Source organism: Neofelis nebulosa, chromosome 15, assembly GCF_028018385.1.
Source record: "Neofelis nebulosa isolate mNeoNeb1 chromosome 15, mNeoNeb1.pri, whole genome shotgun sequence".
In the NCBI taxonomy this organism is placed as follows: Eukaryota; Metazoa; Chordata; class Mammalia; order Carnivora; family Felidae; genus Neofelis; species Neofelis nebulosa.
The window spans coordinates 7748557-7773590 of NC_080796.1; the positions used below are offsets into that span (position 1 = coordinate 7748557).

Below are 25034 nucleotides of genomic sequence, written 5' to 3' on the forward strand. Positions count from 1 at the left end.
CAGCTCCATGCACCTGAGGCCCTGGCCTCTGACCTCCTCTAGGGCTGGTTTGTGAGTGAGTTTTTAGCTTTGAGAGGACGGTTCTGTCGTCTGTCCTCACCAGGCTGCGTATGAGGTCTGTGGGCCTTATTTGTGTGCCAGCCGCAAGGATGAGGCCTAATGCAGCACCTGGCCTGTTCCCTATTTGGGGGACTGTTAAGCGGACGCAGAACAAGGCAGAGGAGCCCAGTCAGCCCCAGGCGTCTGTCGCCAGCTCCGACAGCCACCGACTCCAGCCAGCCTCCTGTCCTTGACCTCCCCGCCCCCGCTATCATTTGCAGCAGACCTACAGGGAGCTTGTGGCCGGGTGCGTTGGCTCACGTTTGCACTAACATCTCGACTCTGTGTATTCGTTTCAGATAATTGCCTTCGATGAGTTAAGGACCGATTTTAAGAGCCCCATAGACCAGTGCAACCCTGTTCACGCGGTAAGTGGTGGGAGCTGGTGGCGGGCAGGGTTCAGGAGGGCAGGGTGGCAGGGGGCAGGGTGGTGGAGGGCAGGGTGATGGGGGGACCGGGGGGCAGAGGGCAGGGGGGTGGTGGGTAGGGTGGCAGAGGGCAGGGGGGGCAGTGGGCAGGGTGGCGGAGGGCAGGGTGGTGACGGGCCTGTGGAGGAGGGAGGTTCTGATTCGGGTGGGGCGGGTGAAGGACATACCAGCCCTGAGTGCCTGGCTCCGGGCTGTTGAGGACACATCTCGAGCCCGAGGTCGGACGTCTCCACTTAACTCACAAGTATGAGCACCCCAGTCACCCAGGTGGGGGGGGGGGGTCTGCCGTGCTGAGGCCTCGTGCTGTCTTGTGGTTATTCGTCCTTGAACCAGCATGTTGTGGGGGACAGGAGCCTCCTTAGTGGTCGTTCGTGCTCGGCACTGGCCAGCGTCTCAGTGGGACACGTGCAGAGTGGGTGTTCGGGGCCCCTGACCCCACACCACCGCCCAGGAGACGCCCACCTTGAGAGGCTCCGTGGGCCCAGGCCGACTCACTTCCCGCTGGGGAACCCGACTCAGTCTGGTGGTCGGTGCGGTGACAGCCCCTCTGCCCCAGGTCGCCGCTCCGGGTCTTACCACTCCCTCTCAGTTGTCAGCTGCTCCCATATGGAGGTGGGCGTGGAGAGCAGCCTTGGTGCAGGAGACGGATAGGGGTGCCCGTGGGGAAGGGGTGGGTGGGGTCTCTGCTTCTCTGGTCAGTGCAGTCTACTTCCTGGAGCCGGGGACCGGCCACGCACGTGGACAGGGCCTTGTCCACACTCATTCCAGACCAGCACTGCTGGGCTCAGAGGATGGGGTGCACACAGGTCACTCAGGGGGCATCTCTCCATCTGAACTCATGGGGCCCAAGCACCGATTAAGGTCCTCCCAGGCCCTTCCATCATGGAAGCAAGTGTTGGTTTGAGTAGCTCTGTTGATACTTGTTTTAAAAAATTTTTTTAATGTTTATTTTTGAGAGGGGGTGGGGACAGAGAGACAGAGAATGTAAGCAGGAGAGGGGCAGAGAGAGAGGGAGACACAGAACCTGAAGCAGGCTCCAGGCTCCGGGCTGTCAGGACAGAGCCCGACGTGGGGCTCGATCACGCAAACCACGAGATCATGACCTGAGCTGAACTCAGGAGTCAGACGCTCAACTGACTGAGCCACTCAGGCGCCCTGATGATATTTTTATTTAGAGACTGTAGACTGAACAGCAGGATTTACTAGTGTGACGCTGTCTTAACCTGGAAGGCTCGCGGCATCACTCTCTAGTGACAGGGACACAGGGGTCCGTTCTTGGAGAAAGTTAAGCTCCCTGGAGGAACCACAAGACCAGGGGACTAGGCTTCAGGGTCGCCTCCGTGAAGTGCAGGGTTTTTACTGGAGTCGCCAGGTTTTGGTAGTCTTTTCCGCCTGCGGGAACCTCGTGTGTAATGTATGATCCTCTCCCACGCCGGTATCGTTTACCGTGAGTACAGACTTGCGCAGGGGCCCACGGCTCGCAGGCGGTGAGGTCAGGATTCGAGGTGTGCCGTCTGTGTTCTTACCTCCTCCTCTGTGTTGTCTCTTTCGGAGATCTGATTTTCTAAAGCCTGATTTCAGAATCCCTTTGGCACCCATGCTTTGGTTCCATGGCGTAGAGCCAAACCCTTTCAAAGTCGACTGTGGGAAGCACAATTTTGTTACAAGTTGAAAGACTCCCTCAGAGGCTCTTGGAAACTCCTTAGTTTTATGAAACTTGCATTAAAATCCATCTTGTTTCCATCCGCTGGTGTCCCCTACCGCCCCCGGCTAACCTGGCTCCACAGGGCCTGAAAGGCCTCACTTCTTTCTGGATGTTTCGTTTGTTTGGCAGTGGCTCATCTGCACCCCCCAAGGGCACAGAGCTGCTCAGCTCGAGAGGGCACGTCCTGGGGGGTCAGCTGCCTGCGCTGCGTCCTCCTAGCTGTCCGGGCTCAAATCAGGACGCAGCTCACTTAGAACACCCAGGGCTTTCTGAAATGACCCCAGGGTCACGCAAGTGCAGAAATGTGTCCTCCACTCAGCTCCGTCCTGCAAATCCGACCCACAGACAAACGTCACGGAGCAGGCAGTTTTCTTAGTTCAGATGGGACGGAGGAAACAGGACCCACACGGGGGCCGAGGCGGCCTCTGCTGAGGGTCGGAGCAAGAACGGAGCCTGCATACAGTAGGAGCTCAACTGTTGTTGATGAAAGTGAATCCTGCAGGGTGAGGTGAGCCTGGAGGCTGGGTCTCAGCTCTTTACTCCTGTCATTAGAGCCACGCTTCCAACAGGTTGTGATGTAATTAAGGAGCCTGGACCCTGCTGGCCAAACTTGTAGACAGACTGAAGGCCCAGGGAAAGGAGTCTTGTCTGGGATTTTGAAAGTTTATTTATTTTGAGAAAGAGGGAGCGAGCATCGGAAGGACATGGGGGAGGAGCAGAGAGAAAGAGAGAGCGAGCGCGTGAATGAGCATGAGTGGGGGAGGGGCAGAGAGCGAGGGAGACACAGAATCGGAAGCAGGCTTCAGGCTCTGAGCTGTCAGCACAGAGCCTGACTCGGGGCTCAAACTCACGAACTATGAGATCATGACCTGAGCCGAACTCGGATGCTCAACCGACTGAGCCCCCCAGGCGTCCCTCTTATCTGGGGTTTAAAAAAAAATCTGTTAAAACCCTACATGGAAGAATATTAGGCACATTTTCTTGGTTCTTAGGATTTACTCCCTGGCAGGAAGTTAAGCGCTTTAGATGCCTCATTAACTGTGTTGGAGCGATCTCGGCCTCCGTGGAGGCAGCTCAGCCTCAGGAGGCTCGGAACAGTTGCCTCCCTGGGCCCTGACGCCAGCTCCTGGTGGACTCAGCTTATAAGCAGTTGCTCTAGGAAGATCCCCTAAAGCACAGACTTGCTGGGCTCTCGGGGCAGACCCCCTTCCAGGAGGAGGAGGAGGGGGCCCCCGTGTTACTCTAGCATTTCATTTAGCCCTTCCCTTCCTTTTCCCAATGGGGCCTTCACTGTCGCCACGGAGCGAGGGAGCTGTTGTCCCCTGAGGACCAGCCCGTGTGTCCCACGGCACCCTCTCTGTGCCTGGTTCTGCACACCTTTCCTTATTCTCCACGTAGGCAGCCTCGATGCCCAGCTGCATGGGGGTTTGTGTGGGCGCACACGTGCGTGTGTGGGCGCGCGCATGCGTGGTCCGCCTTCCTTGCCACGTGGGCGCTAATCTGTCCTGATGTGGGCTCTTAAAGGGCACCCAGGAATCACTGTATGAGTCAGTTAGGGAAATACAAGTGTCCCAGCCACCTGTCTCCTCCAGATCCGCGAGGAATTTCATTACCGTCACATCCACGGCCACCACATTGCCTCGGTAACAGGGCGCCGGCGGATGCCGCAGCCGTGCTCACAATGGCTCCAGAAAACAAGAAAGTCATTGCGGGAAAGGGGAGGCAACACACGGTGTGTGACGTGACCGTCATCACCTGCCCAGCCATTAGGCACCTGTCCCCAGCAGTGAGCCAGGCTCCAGACAGGGACCTCGACATTTGAAGAAGTCTTAGCCACAGGGCATAGTGGGATGATGACTTCCCCTAAATATACTCATTTTAGAAAATAAAACCAATGGTAGGGATCCACCCTACCTTGGACACAAATCAGGACACCTGTGCTCCAGAGACCCAAGTGGGCCCAAGCGGTCTTCCCAGGAGGGCTGATTGTGGGCGCCAGGAAGGATGTCCCTGGTACTTGTCTTATAACCACAAGTTTGTGCCTTTTCACCCCTCCCCCACTCCCTGTCTCTGATGACCACACTTCTGATCTCCTTTTCTAGGAGTTTGCTTTGTTGTTGTTGTACATTTGTAGATTCCACAAACATAAGTGAGATCGCACGGGATTTGTCTTTCTCTGTCTGGCTTATTTCACTCGGCATAATGCCCTCTCCTCCGTCCACGTTGTTACAAACGGCAGGGGGTTCCTTCTTTTTTATGGCTGAGTAATATTCCAGTGTTTGTGTGTGTTGTGTGCGTGTGTGTGCATGTATCATGCTATGTAATAGTATACTGTATATATGCTGTGTGTGTATATGTGCATGTGTCTCATACTATATAATATACTATACATGTGCTGTGTATGTATATGTGTGTATATCATACTATATAATAGTATATATATGCTGTGTATGTATGTATGTGTGTGTGTGTGTGACATTTTCTTCTTCCATTCATCTATCCAGGGACACTTAGGTAGACTCCGTGTCGTGGCTATTGGAAATACTACTCACGCTGCAGTGAGCACAGAGGTGCAGATATCTTTTCCAGGCAGTGATTTCATTTCTTCCAGGCAGATATTCAGAAGTAGAATTATTGGATTGTAGGGTAGTTCTATTTTTAACTTTTTGAGGACCCCCCATACTGTTCTCCACAGTGTCTACACCAGTTTGCATTCCCACCAGCAGTGCACGAGGGTTCTCCTCTCTCCGCATCCTCGCTGACACTGTAGTTTCCTGTGTTGTTGATTTGGGCCATCCTGACAGGTGTGAGGCTGTTCCCCACCGTGGCTTTGATTTGCATTTCCCTGATGATGGGTGATGAGCACCTTTTCACATACCCATTGGCCGTCTGTATGTCTTCTTTGGGAAAATATCTATTCAGATCCTCTGCCCATTTACAATTGGATGATTTGTTTTTTTGCTAGTGAGTTCTATGAGCAGAAACTCTCGTTAGGAGGCGCTGGGTGGGAGCATGCAGGCCACGTGGCCGGGAGGGGTCTCTGGTGGGTTCCGCCTCCTGTGCTGGGGGCTGAATGTGGGGGCTTCTCAGGTTCTGGCAGCAGAACATCTAACCTCCAACCTCCCCTCTTTTCCTCTCTTTTGCGTCCTGAAGAGGGAACGGCTGAGGAACATTGAACGCATCTGCTTCCTCCTGAGAAAGGTCAGTGCAGGAACGCCACACCGAGGGTGGACGGCCACGGGGTCGTGGCCGGTCGCACGGTAAAAGGGGCCAGCGAGGCTCATGCCTGCTCCAGCCCCGTCTCCCCCGAAGGCAAATGGCAGGGGCGGGGGAGGTGGGAGCGTGTGGAAACCTCCAGAGATGAAAGGAGCTGATTAGAGTGGTGGCCATCACCAGAGTGGTGGCGCTGGACCCTTGTAGGTGCCTCTGGTTGGATCGGGAGGTCCTCTATCTTTGCGTGATGATGGGTGGCATTTGCACCTGATGCCGCCCCTGCGGCCTTTGTTCCTGGCTGGCGCTGGGGACGCACCTGCCCGGCTCCAGGAAGCTTTTAACTAGCTGCTGGCTTTCCTTTGAGGTTTCAGCTGCCACTCAGCCTCGCAGATTGATTGACAGCGTCACGGGGAGCGTGTCAGGGCTGGGACAGGACACGTGATGAAGGGGAGCCTGCGTTCGGAGAGTTGTTCTGAATGGATGGGCAGAGGTCACGGCTGCCGGGCGCCTCCGGAACACACGTGTGCATGCACATTCATGGGTGCGTGTGCTCTCCGAGACATAGCTGGGGAAGCCCGATGGCAGAGGGACGTCACCGTCCAGCAGGAAAGTGTGTGCAGAGAGCAGCGAAGTGTAGAGACCAGCAACTTGCAGGTAGGAGGAAGCGGTACCCGCAGCCGAGAGCCAGAGGACACCCCCATCTCTGTTCCGAGCGGATGGGCTACGGGACACCGTAAAGCCACCCGTCAACCCGAAAGGAGTTTTTGAGCCTCCTGTGAGTAGGAGAGAAACAGATACCTTGCCAGCATCGACAGAAGGAAAATCATCGTGCGAGCTTTTGAAACTTTTCTAGATTTCAATAATGATGCCTTCCATTGGAAGAGCGACCTTAATCAAAAGTTAATTATTTTTCCTGCCAATTACTTGCCCGTTGACGTTTTCTTAGACACTCAGTGTGTTAGAGTTTCACGTCTTGGATGAGGCAGCAGGGAAGTATGGTCAGATGATGAGAAGCATATGAAAACACGAGTGATCCAAGAGTAAAGAAGGATTTAAGAGAACAGCACGTGTCATTTGGTATTAAGGGCAGTTCATGAATCTGTGAATTACTTTCCCAGGTAATATCTTGGGCACCAGTGATGCCTTCGGCTGTGACTTCCGGTCTTTGGCTGGTGCTTTCAGACTGACAGTGTCTGTCACATCCCTTTCCCCCATCCTGAATGTACCCCAGCCCCCCACCCCGGACTCTCTGGCAAGGCAGTAATCCACATCCTTCACATCAGGCTTGCTCACCCTTCTGACTGCTTGACCACTGACTCTGGTGGGACAGGGACCAGTGGCCTGGCGGTGTCTGCCAGAGTCCTGCCTTACAGCCTGAAGGTCAAAGCCAAGGGTGTGAAAGAAAAGGGGCTGAGCAAGAATTAGCATTACCATTTGCAAATTTACATAGAGTTTGCATACAGTTTCTAGAACTGTATGCAGTAGATGAGGCGTTTTGCTCCAGGAAACATATTCCAAGGGCCTTTTTCTGTTTTTTTTCCTTTTCATGGGCTCCGTCCCCTCATCTCCGCCCACCTAACCCCACCTTGCTGCAGCCTCCACTGCTCCCGTGAAGGCATGTTTCGTTCAGTGTTAGCAGGCGACACCAGGGGGGAAAGTTCCAGTAGACACAGGGGACAGCAAGGAGAGTTCCAGTGGACAGCAGAGGACAGGGAGGAGAGTTCCGGTAGACAGCAGAGGACAGCGAGGAAAGTTCCAGTGGACAGCAGAGGACAGGGAGGAGAGTTCCAGTAGACAGCAGAGGACAGTGAGGAAAGTTCCAGTGGACAGCAGAGGACAGGGAGGAAAGTTCTAGTAGACATTAGAGGACAGGGAGGAGAGTTCCGGTAGACAGCAGAGGACAGTGAGGAAAGTTCCAGTGGACAGCAGAGGACAGGGAGGAAAGTTCTAGTAGACATTAGAGGACAGGGAGGAGAGTTCCAGTAGACAGCAGAGGACAGGGCACACTGACTTCAAGTCTGCAGGTGTGAGAGCCGTGCTCGATCACTGATCACTCATCCTGCAACCTCACGGCCTCGGCCCCGCCACCAGCTGGGCAAGAACCTAGCCGGGAACGTGTCTCTCTTACTACACTTACTACTTACATCAGATGTGTATTTTCGTATCACATGTAACTCTGTCGTGCTCGCCGTCTACACAGAAGGCCCCTAGCGGACAGGGGGTAATGTATACAGGCCTCTGCTGCTTCCCCGTCCTGCCCCCTGCCCCGGTGATCCACGAGGCCCTCAGTGCGACTCTAACCCTGGGCTCAGTGAGCACAACGCCTCCCCTGGGAGGCTGCTGGGGAATTAGCGGGGAGGACACAGGTGTGCGCAGCTCAGAACGGCTGACACCGTCACATGTTACCGCTGTCGTCCTGCCTCTCGGTGGCTGCCAAAACCTCCGTGAACGCCTCCGGGGCATGCCTTCCGTGCCGAGGCGGGTGCAGGTGCGGTGGCCCATGGCCGGCGGCCTCCCCCAGGCTCCAGCTCTGGTCCTCCTGCCAGAGTCTGAGCCCGTGCCGGGCACAGGGGGAGGCTGAGTGGGTCTGGTTAGCACCACCACCTTCTGGGAACTGTACCTTCCAAGAAATTCCTTGGAACTTGTCTCCTAACACCCAGAATGTGATGCATTTCAGCAGCTGATTGTTGTTAAACCACCTCCTCAGCTTTCTCGGGAGGAAGGAAGGGATTTTCAAGTGGATCCATTTCAAGCTCTGTAATTATCAGGAAATGTGTTCTTTGGGTAATTGTCTGAACTGCAGGGTTCTTGTGTTGACGTGTGTGTATGATTCACGTTCTAGGGCAAGACCACTCTGTGAGCCGCTCTCCCACTGGAGCAGGATGTCGGCTCCGTGGGTCACGGAGAAGGGCAGGGTGGGAGCAGGAAGCGTCTGACGAGGGGCCCCTGCTGCCTCTCCAAGTTCAGGAAAGGAAGTTCAGTGAGAGCCCAGGGTCGGCATGAGCTCGGGGAGAAGCGTTCCTTGCGAGCTGTGGTCGTCACACCCTGGATTTGGTTGTCCTGGGACGTGTCAAGTGTCACTTCCCTTGGGCCAAGTTGGTCGTGTGTCACTGATGGTCTCGCGTTCGCCGGAGCCTGCGTGCGTGGCAGGACCCAGCGCGCCGTGTGGCTTGACGGAGCTGCGGTTCTCCTTTTTCCCCAACTTCCGCAAGCTTGTGTCCAGTCTCACTGTCGGTTTTCTGACCTCTGTGGCTGCAGAGAGCCCCGGGGGGATGGATGATTTTCCCTCCCTCCAGGGCTGTGGAAGAGGCGGACGGGCGGGGGTGTTGCGTCCTTTGGGGCCGTGTAACCAGGTGGGAGGCGGCAGGTGCACCAGGTTTTATTCTGGAAAGAACGGGGTGGTGATAAGGCCACAGGAGTTACCACCCTGACCGCCTGTGCCCCTCCCCCTTCGTGCTTACCGGAGCCACACCTGCTTCGGGGGAGGGGTCGAGGCGGGAAGTACAGCTGAAACCGGCACCCGCCGCAGACACTCCACGATGTGGTCCCACAGGCGGAGCTGGCGGAGGTGGGCAGTGGTCGAGCAGGAAGACCACACTGCTGTTCCCGACTCTTCACCCTCTGTATCGGTGGGGTCACGTCCCTGAAGCCATGACCTCCCCGAAGCCAGGGATTGTGGGGACCCTCTCCTCTGCACGCACGCTGGGCTCTGCCAGGTCTTCCGGGTTCTGGGAGTGCCTGCTCTCCTGACCTTCTGACGTCACTGGGGCCAACCCACTACAGGGAGCCCGGGGGCATGGGGTGCAGACCCTAGCCCAGCTGTAGCTCAGAACCAAGCCCGCTAGATCCAGTGACCCCTCCCCCCCAGTCAACCTTCAGCTGTGCGAGCAAGTATAAATGATTATTGTTGCGAGGCGCTGAATGCTGGAATGATTTGTTATGCGGCATTGTTACAGCGATGACTGACCGATACTGCGAGCTTGTGCTGCTTACATAAGGGGGAGTCTTTTTTTTAAAAACCTGATTGTATCCTGTGCCACACATCAGCTGTTTGCTGACTCTGTACATTTATAAATAGACCGTTTCAAACTCTGTCCCAATTTCTTTGACCTCAGAGGAGGCTGCTAAATGCATTCATGTACCAGAGCCTAGAGAAAGACCCACATCACTTTGGATCACGTTATTTGTCCGGCATCAGCTGCCTGGAAGAATAGTGAAGACGGTGCCTTTTCCATAATTCCCAGCACTCCTGCCACAATGAACTGACTTGATTGCCAGTCTTTGTAGCCACTGGCACTGTTCTTCCTTTGGGCTCTGGAGAGAACGGTGTGTTTAATTGAGGGACACGATACAGTTGAAAAGGGACACATAAACTCAGAGGCAGTTGCATGGAATGCCTTAGAGAGATCATCCTTGGCTCAGGAATTTTCCAGAATGGAAGTCTGTGTTGGCTGGCGGATTTCTAAAATGTGCTGGGGACAGGAGCTCTTTCTGTTTTTAGAGTGACCACTGCCCGCCTTTAAAAGAATTAGCTCTTTTGGGGTGCCTGGGTGGCTCAGTCAGTTGAGCGTCTGGCTTCGGCTCAGGTCATGATCTCGCGGTTTGTGAGTTCCAGCCCCATGTTGGGCTCTGTGCTGACAGCTTGGAGCCTGGAGCCTGTTTCGGATTTTGCGTCTCCCTCTCTGTCTGCTCCTCCCCCACTCATGCTCTCTCTCTCTCTCTCTCTCTCAAAAATAAATAAACGTTAAAATTTTTTTTAAAGAATTAGCTCTTTTATATATATATATATATATATATATTTTAATGTTTATTCATTTTTGAGAGACAGAGCACAAGCGGGGGAGGGGCAGAGAGAGAAGGAGACACAGAATCCGAAGCAGGCTCCGGGCTCCAAGCTGTCAGCACAGAGCCCGACGCGGGGCTCAAACCCACGAACCGTGAGATCATGACCTGAGCCCAAGTTGGACACTTTATCGACCGAGCCACCCAGGCGCCCCTAAAAGAATTAACTCTTAATCCTCATAACGACACTATGAAGCACTAATGATTAATAGACAAGGAAGTCGGGGGCGTAGAGAGATTTACTGTTCTGGGGTCTCATGTTTCTCAAGTTGGTGGATCTGAAGTCAACATTTTTAACCACAAAATAGGGGAAGTCGTTGCTTCTCTGACACCTGCTGTTTATGGACCACCACGACGGTAATATCGCTCAGCTATTTAAAGGGAAGGCAGGAATCCCCAAAGCCACAGGGACCCTGTAATATGCTTGGCTCACCATGATGGGGCCGAGTGGATTCCTTTAAGGCTCTTTTCTATTTCCGTTTAACTCCTTGGTAGGATAGTTCACCCCTCGAGGGAATGTTTGAAGAAAAGTAAAAATATCCTAGAACAACGCTTGCAACTAGTTCAGAAACTGTGTCTCATGTATAATGTATTTTCCATCGCTTTCTGCGGCAAAGTCCTCGTTACAGGGAAGGACGGAACATTTTGCTCGCCGTGTGAGCAGCGGTGCTGTCCCAGGGTTGCTGAACCGGAAGCCGGGTGGTGGGGGCAGCGGGGGCTCTGTCCTCACCTCGCTCGCCCCCAAGGCCGCGGCAGGACAGGCAGCGGACCCTACAACAGCTCTGGCTCCCCATTGCCTGTGGCTGCTTGGCCGGATCCTCCCTGCTTCTTCGTCACCACCATCATAGAGGGTCAGGCCAGTCAACAACAGCTATGGCGTCTATTTCTCGTGGGTCCGTGGGTCACTGGTTGGTCCCCTGATCCTGGCTGGGCTTACAGGGAGAAGGGGTGTCACTTGCTCTTGCCTGAGGCTCATGCATGTCTCTGGACACAGGCCATTAGCTGGCCTAGGATGGCCTCCACGGGGGCAGTTGGACCCGCTCCGCATCTCGTCCTCCAGCGACTCGCCCAGGCTCTGCTCACTGCGTCACAGAGAAGCCGGAGAACAAGTGGAAACGCGCGGGCGCTTTTTCAAGCTTTGGTTTGCATCAGACCTACTAGTGCCCTGTGGGCTGACGCGAGTGACACGGCCGAGCCCAGGGTGTGGGTTCAGAAGCTCCCCAGGTTAGTGCAGGGGGCAGGCCGTGCCAGGTGGCAGGTGGGTGAGTCAGGGAACCTACGCAGGAGGCTTGTCTCGGGCAGCCACAGGGCGGGTAGATTTCTGCACCCCTCCCCACCCGTTTTAGAAGCTTATAAAGAGGCCTTCATGGGGTTCAGTCACATCTGTTCACGTGGTCCCAACACCACGTCACCATCTCAGGGCTGTCCTGGGGGCAGGTCCCGGGAGCGGGGAGGGCAGGTGGAACCCACATCCCAAAGGTAGGAGAGTGGGTGAGGAGCTCTGGGCACCAGGGTCCACGTCACCGGTCACCCATTGGTCGTGTCTTCTTGGTGACCTCCGCCAACACGGAGTAGGACTGGGAGGGACTACGGAGTCACAGGCAAAGGTGTGGCTGTGGCGAGGCCATTTGCGGGTACCATAAGTGCTGGCCGTCTACCACGTCAGTAGGAAGGGGATTAAGATTCAGGGATCGGGACAGTGAGACACGACCTTACTCCTGTTAGAACAGGCATCAGGAAGACAAGAGATAGCCAAGTTCGGTGAGGATGTGGAGAAAAGCGACCCTCGTGCCCCGTCGGTGAGAACGCAAGTTGGTGCAGCCGCTACTGAAAACCGTATGGCGGAGCCTCGAAAGTTAAAAGTAGAGCTTCTCTGTGACCCAGCGGTTCTACCTCTGGTTATCGATCCAGAGGAAATGAAAACACCCAGCCGAAGAGACGTGCCACCCCCGTGTACCCAGTGGCCTTAGTTATAGTAACCGAGACGGTTATAGTAACCGAGACAACCCAAGCGTCCGTCGGTGGATGAGTGGACAAAGAAGATGTGGTGTGGGCACCGGTGTCTTGGTCTTCCTTGAGTCCCCAGACTTTAGCACGATGTGGGGCCCAATCCTGGCGGTCAGCATGTGACCAGGAGATGAAATGCTAAATCTGGACCTTCCGGGTCATCTGATCGGACCCCTCATTTTCAGATGGGGAAACTGAGACCTGAGGGCTCAGTGGTGGGATGACATCACAGCCAGTGTGTCTGGGCCGCTCGGCTGTGTGGAGTATCTGAGGTCACTGAAGCTGGACAGAACCGGACTGATCTGTGAGCTCTCTGGGGCAGGGACCACACCTTGCCTGCTCACAGGGGCATCCCCAGAGCCGAGCTCAGAGTGCAGGAATCAGTAAGTGATGAAATTTCTGGCATCCCAACGCCGTGTCAGTGGCCATTTCACCGTGTGTAGCGTTTTACTACACATGAATTTTGTCTTCCCCCCAGGGTACAACCACTCACCAACAGGCACGGATAGACCTAAGAAGGAGGCGTCATGCTGTTATATCCTTGGCAAAAGGCGTGGAAAAGACCCTTGGTTATTTCAAAATAAGCTCTTCTCCGGTGAAAAGTGGTCTTTCCGTGTAGATCCAGGGACCCACAGGTGCGAGGACAGCGGCACAGAAGCGTCTACATATTCTTCCCGTCGTGACGACTGTGTGGAGATCTCAGCCCGCTTCCATCAAAGGGGTGGCCTCGTTAGGACCACGGGGGTTCAAGGACTTCTCCTTCCCTGTTCTGTTTGGGAGCAGCTCTGAAGGTCAGCCACGTGCAGAATCGGCAATAGATGCTGGGGCAATAGATCCGAAGCGCAAATCTGAGTCCTACACCTTCTAGGCCAGGGGTGCAAACGTGTCACTTAGCTAGTGAGTGAGCCCAGCCAGTGCCCAGCACCGTCACAACGCTGCATCTACAGCTTTGCTCTTCTCCGCTCGGTATCCAACAGCCGGGAATTTCAGAATTGCCTGCAGGAGGCACTTAGCACTCGCCGTGAAACCTCGCTGCCCGTGTTGTGCAAAATCGGGTGCGAGTGCCGTATGGGGAAGTGATAAATGGTAGCGTCCACTGTTTTGTTGTGTTTGTCATTAGTGGAGCTGGTGGGTCCTGACCGTTTTGCGGATCAGAATCCCCCCTGGAGATCTAACGTGCATCTTGGGAGGGGCCGGCTTTTGTTGTTGTTGTTGCTTTTCCTGCTGCAAAAAGCTTTCCTGTTTCCATTTGGTCCGTGGCTCGGGAGCAGGCTCCAGGGTGTTGCAAAGCTGCCTGGTGGCCACAGAGAGAGGCTCGGGCACCAGCCCTGGCACCCGGGGGCTGCCAGAGGGGCCCCTCACGGGCTGCTGGGCTCCAGAGACCCCGAGTCATGCTGGGGGGTGAGCCTTTCCAAGAGATGCCGGCCTCGCCCAGCCTGGTGGCGGGATGGGGGGGCAGCCGGCCTGCGGAGGTGAGTCGGGGGGTCACCCATCTTCCTGATGAGTTTCACTTCCGTCTAGGAAGTGCTTCTCCTGGAAGTCACGGCGCTGGGGGTCTGCGCGGGCCAGACCCAGGGCGTGTAGATCCAAATGGGCCTGGTCCAGACCAGGGCGGCTTCCATGGCATCCAGGCTCTCACCCCCTCATCCTGGCACGTCTTCCGCACGTCTCGGAAGAGGGCGCGGCTGCTGTGCTGGTTTTGCACCTTCAAGAGATGCTCAGCACCCTCCCGCTTCTCCTTAGCCAACTCGTGGGAGAAGCGGTCCACACCCTCCAGAGCCACATCCTCCCGGTGGAAATAGGAGCCCAGAGAGAGGGAGGGGTAGGAGGCCCACAGGTGCTCGTGGACCAGGACGTTGACGGCGGCCTCCACCTCGGTGGGATAATTCTGACGAACCTGGGAGCTCATGGTTGATCGGTAACAAGGAGCTGAGTTCAGAATAGGGTGTCGTCCGGTCCCGGAGGCAGAGGGTGGCCGAGAAGATGGCTCCAAAGGTCATGGCTGGAAAAACGGTTAAAAGTGGTCAGAGGCTGGTGGAAGGGTGTCCCTGGGTCCATTCTGTCCCAACACTGTTGAAGCAGGAGACAGGTCTGCGGGGCCGCCGGGCGCACTGCTCGGGACGGTCCGGTTACCTGTATTTGAAGACGCCCTGTGTGCGTCTCACGGGCGGCCACGACGGAGGAACCCAGTGAGAGGTATTCGGTGATTTGGCGGGTGTCCTGGTGATTCGCAGGCAGCTCCCCGGTGGCTGCCTGGGGTCTGGAGAGTTGTATTGGCTGTGGGAGGTGGGGGAGGGGCAGGAGGTGGGCAGCACAGGCTTGAGGAGCGTCCATCGTCTGCTGTGTCCCTGCTGCGTGCCGAGGGAACGCTTTCCTGCTCCATATCATGAGGAAGACCGGTTCCCCCTGACAAAGGAAGTCCAGGAACCCTCGTGGAGATGGAGGGAGAAACCCTGGAGCCACCAGTGACCTTGGGGGGATGCCTGAGAGTGGTCCCCAAAGCTGGCTGTGCCTCACATCACACTTGGAGAGGTTATTGAAGATACAGATTCCTGAATGGCCACGCCCCTGTGGTGGTTAATTTTATAGGTCAACATGGCTGGGCCGCGGTGCCCAGACATGTGGTCAGACATTACTCTCGATGTCTCTGGGAGGGTATTTTGGGGTGAGATTAATATTGATATTGGTGGACTTTGAATAAAGCAGATTGCCCTCCCTGATGTGGGTGAGCCTCATCCAATCAGTTGAAGGTCTCAGAGAACAAAAACTGACCTCCCCAAGTAAGAGGCGGTTCTGCAGCAGACGCCTTCAGACTTCAGCTGCAGCATCGGGCCTTCCCGGATCTCCAGTCTGGTGGCCCACGCTGCAGAATTGGGACTTCCCAAACCACTGCAAGTACATGAGCCAGCCCCTCAAAATCTTTCTCTCTCTCTCTCTGTATGTACCATATACTTGCATGCGACCAAGCCATGTTGCGATGAGGGAGTGGGCAGCTGATTAGGCTCACACACATGCTCGCACACCATGCACACTCACACGTGCACACATATGCTTTTACATACACATGTGTGCACATACACCACACCTCACACACGCCACGCACACTCACGTACATGCACACACCCTGTCGGCTCTGCTTCTCTGGAGAACTCTCACCGACACCCCCATCCTGGGAAGTTCAGGCTCCGGGGGGGTTTGTGGAGGGCCCTGGGGCGGGGGTGTGGCTGAGCGTCCAGTGAGGTGGTGAAGCGATGGCCTCCGGCAGACGGTAGACCCCTTGCTCGAGGTCACCTGCTCCTGGGTCTGTGGCCCCGGAGCCCACGCTCACTCTTTCTTACTGTTTCCATGTGCTTCCGTCTGTGTGAGATGCTGACTTTCCATGCCGTTCACCAGGGGCCTGTGTCTGCAGGCCACCAACCGAGAGTGACGACACTTGGTTTCCCCTATGGTCTCCACAGAGCGCGTGGACCAGAAAAGGAGGCCAGTTGACTCACTGCGTTCGTCAGCAAAGCACGTTCTCACAGCTGACCTTCTAGGTGGGTTTGTGGACTCGGTGGGAAGTCCCCAGACCACTGGCCATTGTCATAGAAATGATCTTTTCTGTAACCTTTTCTTCTCTCGTGAGTGTGAAAAGAGACTCCGAGTGCTGTGGGCGTGGGAGGCAGGAAAGGGTGATGAGCGTGGGTTCCGCTGCCGGGGACGGACGCAGGGAGCCCATCCGCAATGGGGTATGGTCAGGAGGACGGTGCCCCCAGGGGCCACCTGGGGACCCACACACACTCCTGCCCCGTCCACAGTCTACAGGTGTCATACCACGATGTCCCTTCAAGCCCAGGGGGGAGGGGGGAGAGGGAGAGGGTGGTTTCTGCGGGGACGTGTCCCCGAAGGTGCACAGACCTCTTCCCCTTAACTCATTGGCCGGATCTTAGGCAGATGGGCACAGCTGCTCTTATTTTGGGGGCTGTATGCTCAGCCAAAGATGAGGGATTTTATTCCGGAGAGAAGGGGGCAGTGAACACTGGGGGATGGGGCAGATCGCGGCCTCAGGGAGGAATCGGTCTGCAGAGCCGCCCCACGGGGCACACGGCCACGGCTGTGCACCTGGGACTCCACGGGCCTCGTGGTGGGGGGCAGACCAGGCGTCAGAGGTCGCGGTGGGGCTCGGCGGTACCCGGAGAAGCCTGGGCATCGTGGGGCTGGGCAGGGGAGCCAGGACATCCTGGACACTGGCCTCGGTGGGTTCGGGTGGGCACCGGCCTGACTTGATTCGGTCATTTGAGTGGAATTCATTTCGCTGTGCACGTGGTGCTGTCGGGTGCTGACGGGGATGTGTGTGTGTGTGTGTGTGTGTGTGTGTGTGTGTGCGCGCTGTGAAGACGGGCTCAGTCCAGCTAAAAGGGATCTCGTTTTTTTTCCCCCTGAATTCCTGCCTCACAGTCTCTCAGAGCCCCCCCTACACGACACCTTATGTTATAGTCGCTCGTACACATACCTTACACGTTGGTATTTTTGAAGGGATCTTGCCCTCCTGATTTTTGTACCCACCGCACTGCCTGACGAGGTGTCTGCTTCGCGTTAATTAGCTAAATGGACTAGGGAACGTGAGCCTGGCAGCCACCGTTATTTCCATGCTGTGCGTGGCAGAGTTCTCCTGCCGAGTGATTACGGCAAGTGAGGTGACCAAGGAGAGGCCAGTGGCAGGTGTGACGTGCTTTGTCTCATCAGAGCGTCCCTCCCTGCCCGGCGGGTGAGCGAGGTCACGGACGGGCTTAGAGCGCTGGTTCTCAACCTCACGGCACGTTGGCGTTGCCTGGGGGGGCCTAAAGCATGCTGCTCCGGGGGTCCCACCCCAGAGTCCCTGCGGGATGTGGCCTGGACGTCGGGGTTTGGGGAGCGCCCCTCCCCCCGGGTGGGGTGCAGATCCCGGAGCTGCAGGACGAGCCAGCCTGTGGCAGAGCAGGCGGGAGGTGGCTCAGTCTCAGCCCTGGGGGATGATTTAGAGAGCCATCATTTCCTAGATGGCACCAGGGTAAAAGCAGTAATTTGCCAGTGGGCGCCCAAGCGGACCGAAGGAGTGAGTGCCCGACTTCCCATTTCTTTTTTTTTTTTTTTTTTTTCCAACGTTTTTAATTTATTTTTGGGACAGAGAGAGACAGAGCATGAATGGGGGAGGGGCAGAGAGAGAGGGAGACACAGAATCGGAAACAGGCTCCAGGCTCCGAGCCATCAGCCCAGAGCCTGACGCGGGGCTCGAACTCACGGACCGCGAGATCGTGACCTGGCTGAAGTCGGACGCTTAACCGACTGCGCCACCCAGGCGCCCCCCGACTTCCCATTTCTGAGGACAGGGTGGACTCGGGGGGAGGACTCTGCCCGTAATCTGCAGAAACCTTGTTTTTCCTGGTCCAGTTTTGCTTCCAGAAGCTCCCTTTTCCACAACGTGATGAAGAGTAAAGACTTGTGTTTTTCAATCCCCACCCCCCCGCCCCTCCCCCCCACTTCCAGGGCCCACCCTTCCGGGTATCCATTCCTGCCCTTTTCCTCATTGCTCAAAAAGCAAGAAATATTTCTGGGTCGTGTTTCTAGGCCACAAGATGTGCCAAATTCTAACGGCCTCTCGTTTGGGCTGTAGGGCTCCCTAGTCTCTGCCTCCTTGAAGTCCACCTCCGGCACCGGCCTGTACCGACCCCCGTGGCTCGGCTGGGCCTCCCCAGGGTTCCCTGCTGGACCCGCGCACACGCTCCGGATGCATCTTCTCCCCACGGTCAGCTGCCAGGTTGTCATGCCGGATCCATTTGCTGCTTATGTGGGATTTGTTACTCTTGAGGCGGTTTGGGGCGCCGGTCCTCGTCCAGCACAGTCTCGCTGGCTCTGATGCCTGAGCGGTCTCTATGGCACAGTTAGAAACACATGGAGTTTGGGGCGCCTGGGTGGCGCCGTCGGTTGAGCGTCCGACTTCAGCCAGGTCACGATCTCGCGGTCCGTGAGTTCGAGCCCCGCGTCAGGCTCTGGGCTGATGGCTCGGAGCCTGGAGCCTGTTTCCGATTCTGTGTCTCCCTCTCTCTCTGCCCCTCCCCCGTTCATGCTCTGTCTCTCTCTGTCCCAAAAATAAATAAAAAACGTTGAAAAAAAAAATTAAAAAAAAAAAAAAAAGAAACACATGGAGTTTTGTTTCATCGGGTAAGAGGAGGCAGTCGACAAGGAAACACAGCAAATGCATCAAGTGCCCTATACAAATGCAAAGTGCCTTTGTTGTAAAGGGACAGAGAGACGTCCTGTTCCCTTTTTGTCTCTGCCAAAGGGTCGGCTATGATGAAATCCTGGAGGACAGCGACCACGGATTACAGCCCAGGAGGTGGGCAGGGACTCACGGTGGAAACGGCTCTGGCACCGTGGCCTTTGAGCGCTGAGATCACCGCCCCTCATGGCTCAAGGCGCCGGCCGGGTCCGGGTGTCCTGGTAGGAAGCAGATAAAGGAGCCGCTTAGCAAGGTTCCTGCCCTCGGGGGATGTGCTCAGATTACCTCAGTGGGACCCACGATGACAGAGGGGCCGTGTCACCCTCCCTGGGTGAGCTAGACTGTCACACATGCCACACCGCGCCATCATGCTTTGTGATACCGGTGATGCCCGCTGCCACGGGGACATTGGTTTGTCTGACGTTATCGATCAAGTATTTCAAGCGCAGACAGTTGGGACTTTAAGAGGAAGACTGCGTGGGGGGGACAGGGACAGTCAGAGGTGAGGTGCTTCCTGAAGCGTGGGCTTTCTTCCCTGAGCTGCTGGGGGGGTGCGGGCGGGTCTGGGTGCCCAGTTCTCCCTGGAGTGGTGCGCGACCCGGAGCGCTTTGCTGGCGGCCTCGGGGCCCCTCCTCTGTCCCTGTCCCTGTCCCTGGGGCGGCCGCTGTGGGGTCACACCCATCTCTGACTCCCAGCCTCCTGCCCTCCAGAAGTCCTCTTGTTTCCGCATCCACGTTTCCCAGGACAGCCCCATGCCTTTGTGGTTAGCAGAGATGCCCGGAGGCCAGCCGTGACATTCACCCCTGCTCTCGGGGGCCCTTTGCGTGACATTCACCCCTGCGCTCGGGGCTCCTCTGGTCTGATGGCCCTTCTCAGCTCGTTCTCGGCCTCCACGTCAAGTGCAGTCTGGGCGCTTTGGACCAAAGGCATCTTCTCAGCGTCAAGACGCTGTTGGGGACGGGTTGGCCTGCAGGAGAGCCGCTCCTGGGCGGGCGGCGGGGACTGTGCTGGCAGCTCCAGGTGTTTTCCCTCAGCCGGCAGCCTCAGCTCCCTGGCCAGGTTCTGCAGAAGCACTTGGCTGGTCACACCCCACGTCAGCCTTTGCACAAGGCCCCTGGCTGGCTTTCAGAGCCTTGAGGACCCTGCAGGACCCCACTGCCCTTGAGAGAACCTTCTCTCCCAGCCCGTTTGCAGCACGCTTTCCAGGGGAGAAGAGGGTGTGCACGCAGGTCCTATTTCACGACCAGGAACGCGTGGAAGTTCCAGCGGGTTCCTGCTGCTGCACGGGCGATGCCGCTTAGATCTTCCGGTTGGTGTCCCCCAGCCCCACCCCGCCCCGTCCGTGCAGCGTGCGCTCGTGTGATGCACACAGCTCCCTCGAATGGCAGCCCTCTCAACTGTACGGGGAGTCCAGGGCGCCAGAGGGTCAAGTCCTGGTCTCCTTCGTGACACCATGGGTGCCCTGCGGTTCGTTGCCATCCAGCCGCACCCGTCAGAGCGGCAGGAAGCCTACGGACCAGCGGCAATGCTGGTGTTGTTCTTTGCAGCAGGTGTGTGTGAGTGTGTGCGCCTGTGTGAGTGTGCCTGCGTGTGCACGTGTGTGCGTGTGCGTGTGCGTGTGTTGGGGTGGAGGAGGTATGCGGGTGCTCCCTCATTCCGCCTGGATACTGCTGTGTGCCGCGCTGCCCCAGCCGGTGGCTGGGGGGAGACCTCGCAGAGTCCTGCAGAATCAGGGGGTGTTGCAGGTGCAGAAAAATACAGGAACGTTTATGCTTCGTGGGAGTAGATGAGCTCCTGTCTTTCAAGAAACATATCGCATCAGAACCTCTATTCTCGGGCCGCCTCGGGGACTCAGTCGGTTAAGCGTCCGACTTCCGCTCAGGTCGTGATCTCACGGTGTGTGGGTTCAAGCCCCGTGTCGGGCTCTGCGCGGACAGCTCGGAGCCTGGAGCCTGCTTCGGATTCCGTGTCTCCCTCTGTCTCTGCCCCCCGCCCCCCTACTCATGCTCTGTCTCTGTTTCTCAAAAATAAACATGAAAAAAAAAAGAACCTTTATTTTTAGCTCAAGAACTGGCTTAGGGATACTCGAAAGAGGTATCTGGGCAGGTGAAGACCCCAACGACAGCAGAATCAGTAGCTGGCCATGGTCCTCGCCCGGCCCACATAGTTACTGACTGTGATAACTAACATGTGCAGAGTGCTCCTCGGGGCACTGTTTTTCACACTCAGCTGCACGTCGGAATCCCTTGGGAGGTTTTAGGAAATATCGTTCGATCCCCAGAGGTTCTGACTTAATTGGTTTGGAATAAATCCTGGGCATCAGGACTTTTAAAACTTCCCCGGGGTAACTCTGACGTGCAGCCTGGTTGGAGACCCTTTGCTAAGCAGGTTCCGTCATTCAGGTTCTCTGACGCATTTCAGCCGCCTTGGTGGCCCGGCTGCTGGGGCTCGGCTGGTCTGGTGGCCGGTCCACCATGGCCCTGCCCTTCCTGCCCAGGGCAGGACTGCGTGGGGCGCGAGGGACCCCATCGCGTTAGCTCTCTGAATCTCCTGGCACCTCCAGCAGGCAGAAGAAGCTTTTGCCGGCCCCCCAGGACAGGAAGCGTTTCAGAGCCAGAGGTCGAAGAACAGGAAGTGGTCTTCTCTCCTACCTGCACGGTGGGGCCCCGGCGGCGGGTTCCTGAAACGCTGCGGCTCTGGCCCCACCCTCTGAGTTTCTTGGCAGGGAAGGACGTCAGAGGTCAGCGTGCTGAATGACTCCTCGTGGCCGCACGGGCCTCGTCTGCCCCTCCCTCCCCGGCGCCGGGAGCACACGCTTGTTTTGTGGGACCATTTGGTCGCACACGTTACGGTTCTTCACCCCAAATGCATTCGCCAGCATGACCGCAACGCGTGGCCGCACCAAGGACGCTGTCATGACAACGACATCTTCACGGTCATCTCCCTTCTCCCTCTGAAAGTGCTTTATGGGTTGGTTTTGTTTTGTTCTTTGGGAAAAGAATTCAGGATCCAGCCAAGTTTGACACATTCTATTCAGTTGTCATGTTTCGCACAATCTCTTTCAGTCTAGAAACAGTCTTCGTTAGCGCTTTGCTCAGGACACTGGCCTTTCTGCGGAATCCCTGATTTGGGTGGTTTTTCAGTGTCCCCACGGCGTGTGAAGAGCAGGCCTGAGGACCTCACGTCCTGTTTCACGTGTGAATGTTTCTGTGCAGAGGGGAAGCGGCCTGGGCTGCCCTGTCCTGCGTCCGTCTAGCACTGGCCTCTGACGGCCCTGCAGCCCCCGCGGCCCCATCGCTCGCCGCCCCTACTTCCTGCGCAGTTTGCCGGCAGTGACCCCGTGTGCTCGTGAGTAAGTGGGGCGCTGGGCTCCCTGTCTTTGTCCTGCGCTGCCCGGCGCCCTCCTGTCTCTGTCCTGTCTCAGGCCCCTCCCAGCCCGAGACCTCCTCTCGCCCCGCTCGGCTCACCTCCCCTAGTACAGGGGCTGCTGTCTTCACTGCCCTCACAGCGGCCCCCCAAAACCGTCCCTGGTCTCCTGCTCGCTCTCTCGAATTCCAGGCAAGCGGTGGCACCTTCAGCTGTCCTTGTTGTACCTCAAGCTCAGAATTGGGGTCAGACGTGCCAAACACCCGCACTCGGCCCCTTCTCTGGGTCTCAGCCGGTGGAGAACAGACGCAAGAGTGTAGATGAGGATTAAAATACAGCGTCTGGTCCGGCCAGCTGCGTGGACAGTCGTGGTGGGACTCCGGGACCTCCAAGTCTGAGAGAGAGAGACAAACAGACACAGACACACAGAGACAGAGAGGGACAGAGACAGAGAATTGGAGACAGAGACATATAGATGCACACAGAGACAGACACACACGCAGAGATAGAGACAGACACACACAGAGATAGATACACACAAAGACAGAGAGAGAGACAGACACAGAGACAGGGACACTCAGAGAGACACAGAAATGGAGAGACAGACACACACACACACAGATGGACAGACACAGGCACAAAGAGAGAGAGAGAGACAGAGACATACAGAGACAGAGTCACAGGGACAGACAGACACACAGCAGGTGCCAGAGAGGGGAGGGCCGCGGGCTTGTGCTGCCGCGGAGGCAGGCTTTAGACCCTGACCTGGGCACCTGCCGCGAGCTTGCAGGAGTGGGGAGAGACTGCATGCAGTTCAGGGACAGGCAGGTCCCAGAGCACGAGAAGCCAGGCCGCAGGCCTCCTCCCTAACGCTTCCCCACGGTGTGGAAGTGGCTGGTGGGGATTCCCATTTTATCGGCTGAAGCAGGAGCACAGAGCGCGACCTTGTGGGGCTCGGAGGTCTCCCTTCGGCCCACCGCAGACACGTCGCTTACTCACACCTGCTCTTCCAGGTGCTCTTTCCTCTTTCTGTCTCGGTTACTTGGGTCACCGTCTTCCACGTCACTCAGGTTTTATTTAATTTTTTTTCACGTTTATTTATTTTGGAGAGAGAAACAGCACGAGCGGGGGAGGGGCAGAGAGAGAGGGAGACACAGAATCCGAAGCAGGCTCCAGGCTCCGAGCCGTCAGCCCAGAGCCCGACGCGGGGCTCGAACTCGGGAACGGTGAGATCGCGACCTGAGTCGAAGTCGGACGCCCAACCGACTGAGCCACCCAGGCACCCCCCACCTCACTCAGGTTTAACACCACGTCCGTCCTTGGTCTGTGGGTTCCGTTTCCCACGTGCCTCGTGAATTGCAGCCCTCCTCCCCCACGTCACTTCTGTCAGAGCTCAGACTCTCTTCTTTTGCCTGGACTATTGTAGTAGCTTACTAGCCGGGCTCCTCCTGGCCTTTGGTCTGTTTTCCAGTCCTCCCAGGTTCACCCTGCGCGACACTGTTGGAGTGACTGAAGCAGACCTTGATCTTATAAAACTGCCTTACCCCAGAGCGAATCTGGGTCCCAGATTTGCAGCACAAATGACTAAATATTCCATGCTGCTTCTAAGGCTCTCTCTGATTTCTCACCACCCTATTAGAATCTGCTTCCTTCCAAACACTTATTTGCTCTCCCAGCACTTATTGAGTGCCTACTGTGTGCCAGGACTGTGCCAAATACTGTTAACAGAGGTGTGTGAGGCTGCTCTGTGATTTCCTTTCTTTGTGCCTTTTCGTACGCTATTTTATTTGCCTGGAATGTTCTCTCTCGGCCAAACTATTATCCTGTAGTCCCAGCTCAGATGTTGTGCCTTCCGCGAAGATTGCTCTCTCTTGTCCACAAGACGAGAAATACCCTGTGCCTTCCCTGTCCTGCTGGGTTCTCAGGTGGCCCGATGGTGAAGCCTGGTGCACGCACTTGACTTCCGGACCCGGCTGGTCTTGGGACCCGCGTGTCCCGTTGCACCGTCCTCGTACACGGGGCACTCTGCTGATGAGTGGTTAGAAAATGGCTTTTTCTCCAAAGTAGGAAATGGAACAAAGCCAGAGGAAGGTGTTTAAAACCACGAGTGAGTTACACATGATCCTAGGTATTGCTAAATATAGCCGTGCAGAGACAAACATGTCACGATTAATTAACACGTTTGTGAGCCGCCCACAATCCATTCTGAAATAAAGCCGCGTATAAAAATGTTAAATACTGTCTCTTCATCTCTTGCTTTTCCTTCCCGCTGTGACTTAGGGTTTTATGTCTTTCCTCTTGAGGACCAGAGGCGTGCTTAGCAATCGCTCTGAAACCGGATGCCGACAGGTGCTGACCCAGCATCGTGACCCCGCTGAGCCATTTCTGCCGACGCCGCTGTGCATCCCGGGACCCGTGTCCTGTCGCCTGGGGCGCCAGGTCTCGCGTCCTCTGCCCGCCTTCCCGGCCACCCCCCTCCCCCCCCACCCAGGGGCCTGTCCCAGGTGTGTGAGTCCTGCTTCTCCCAGGACAGCCAGGTAGCGCTCCCACATTTTGGAGCCACGATTCCCCCAGACTCCACGGGCTCCATGCAGCCGCCTCTGACACTTGCACCTGTCCCGTCACCCGGGCCAGCTCTTCCTCCCTCACCCGGTTCCTCATCAGAATCATGAGCACAGCATTTGAACTAGAGATCATGGGCCCCCGCCCTCTGGAAATTCTGATGTGGTGCTTGGAAATTTACATTTTATTTATTTACTTATTTTAAAGTTTATTTATTTTGAGCGTGATGGGGGGAGCAGAGAGAGAAGGAGAGAGAGAGAATCCCAAGCAGGCTCTGTACTGTCAGCACAGAGTCCGGCGTTGGGCTCGATCTCATGAACCATGAGATCATGACCTGAGCCAAAACCAAGAGTCGGAGGTTAACCGACTGAGCCACCCAGGCGCCCCAAAATCTGCATGTTACTAAAGATCTACCGAAGGATTCTGATGCACAGCAGTTTTGGGAACAAGCGACTTTTGGGACCCTCGGGTCAGGATGGGATCTCCCACTGCCTTGGGTTGCGAGTGTGTATCTGTCTTCCTTCTGGATCATTCTCCTCCCGAAGGCAGAACAGCGTCCTCAAGTCGTCCAGCC

The 25034-nt window shown here is 56.3% G+C and overlaps 1 protein-coding gene and 1 pseudogene across 9 annotated transcripts in view; one reads left to right on the forward strand and one right to left on the reverse strand.

Moving 5' to 3' along the window:
• Positions 1–25034, forward strand: part of CNIH3 (cornichon family AMPA receptor auxiliary protein 3) — a 135640-nt gene that overhangs the window by 42062 nt on the left and 68544 nt on the right. For 6 of the 9 annotated variants that reach the window (XR_009253851.1, XM_058699992.1, XM_058699988.1 and 3 more), the window contains exons 2-3: positions 399–467; positions 5386–5433. The exons of 1 other annotated variant lie outside the window; for it this stretch is intronic. Coding sequence is in view for 6 of the 8 variants with exons in the window: in XM_058699992.1 (XP_058555975.1) it covers positions 399–467; positions 5386–5433 (117 nt within the window). In the remaining 2 variants the exon portion in view is untranslated. The remainder of the gene's footprint in view (positions 1–398; positions 468–5385; positions 5434–25034) is intronic. 2 more of the 9 variants (XM_058699989.1, XM_058699995.1) reach the window with 1 other exon arrangement.
• LOC131495242 (ferritin light chain-like) lies at positions 13570–14263 on the reverse strand (annotated as a pseudogene).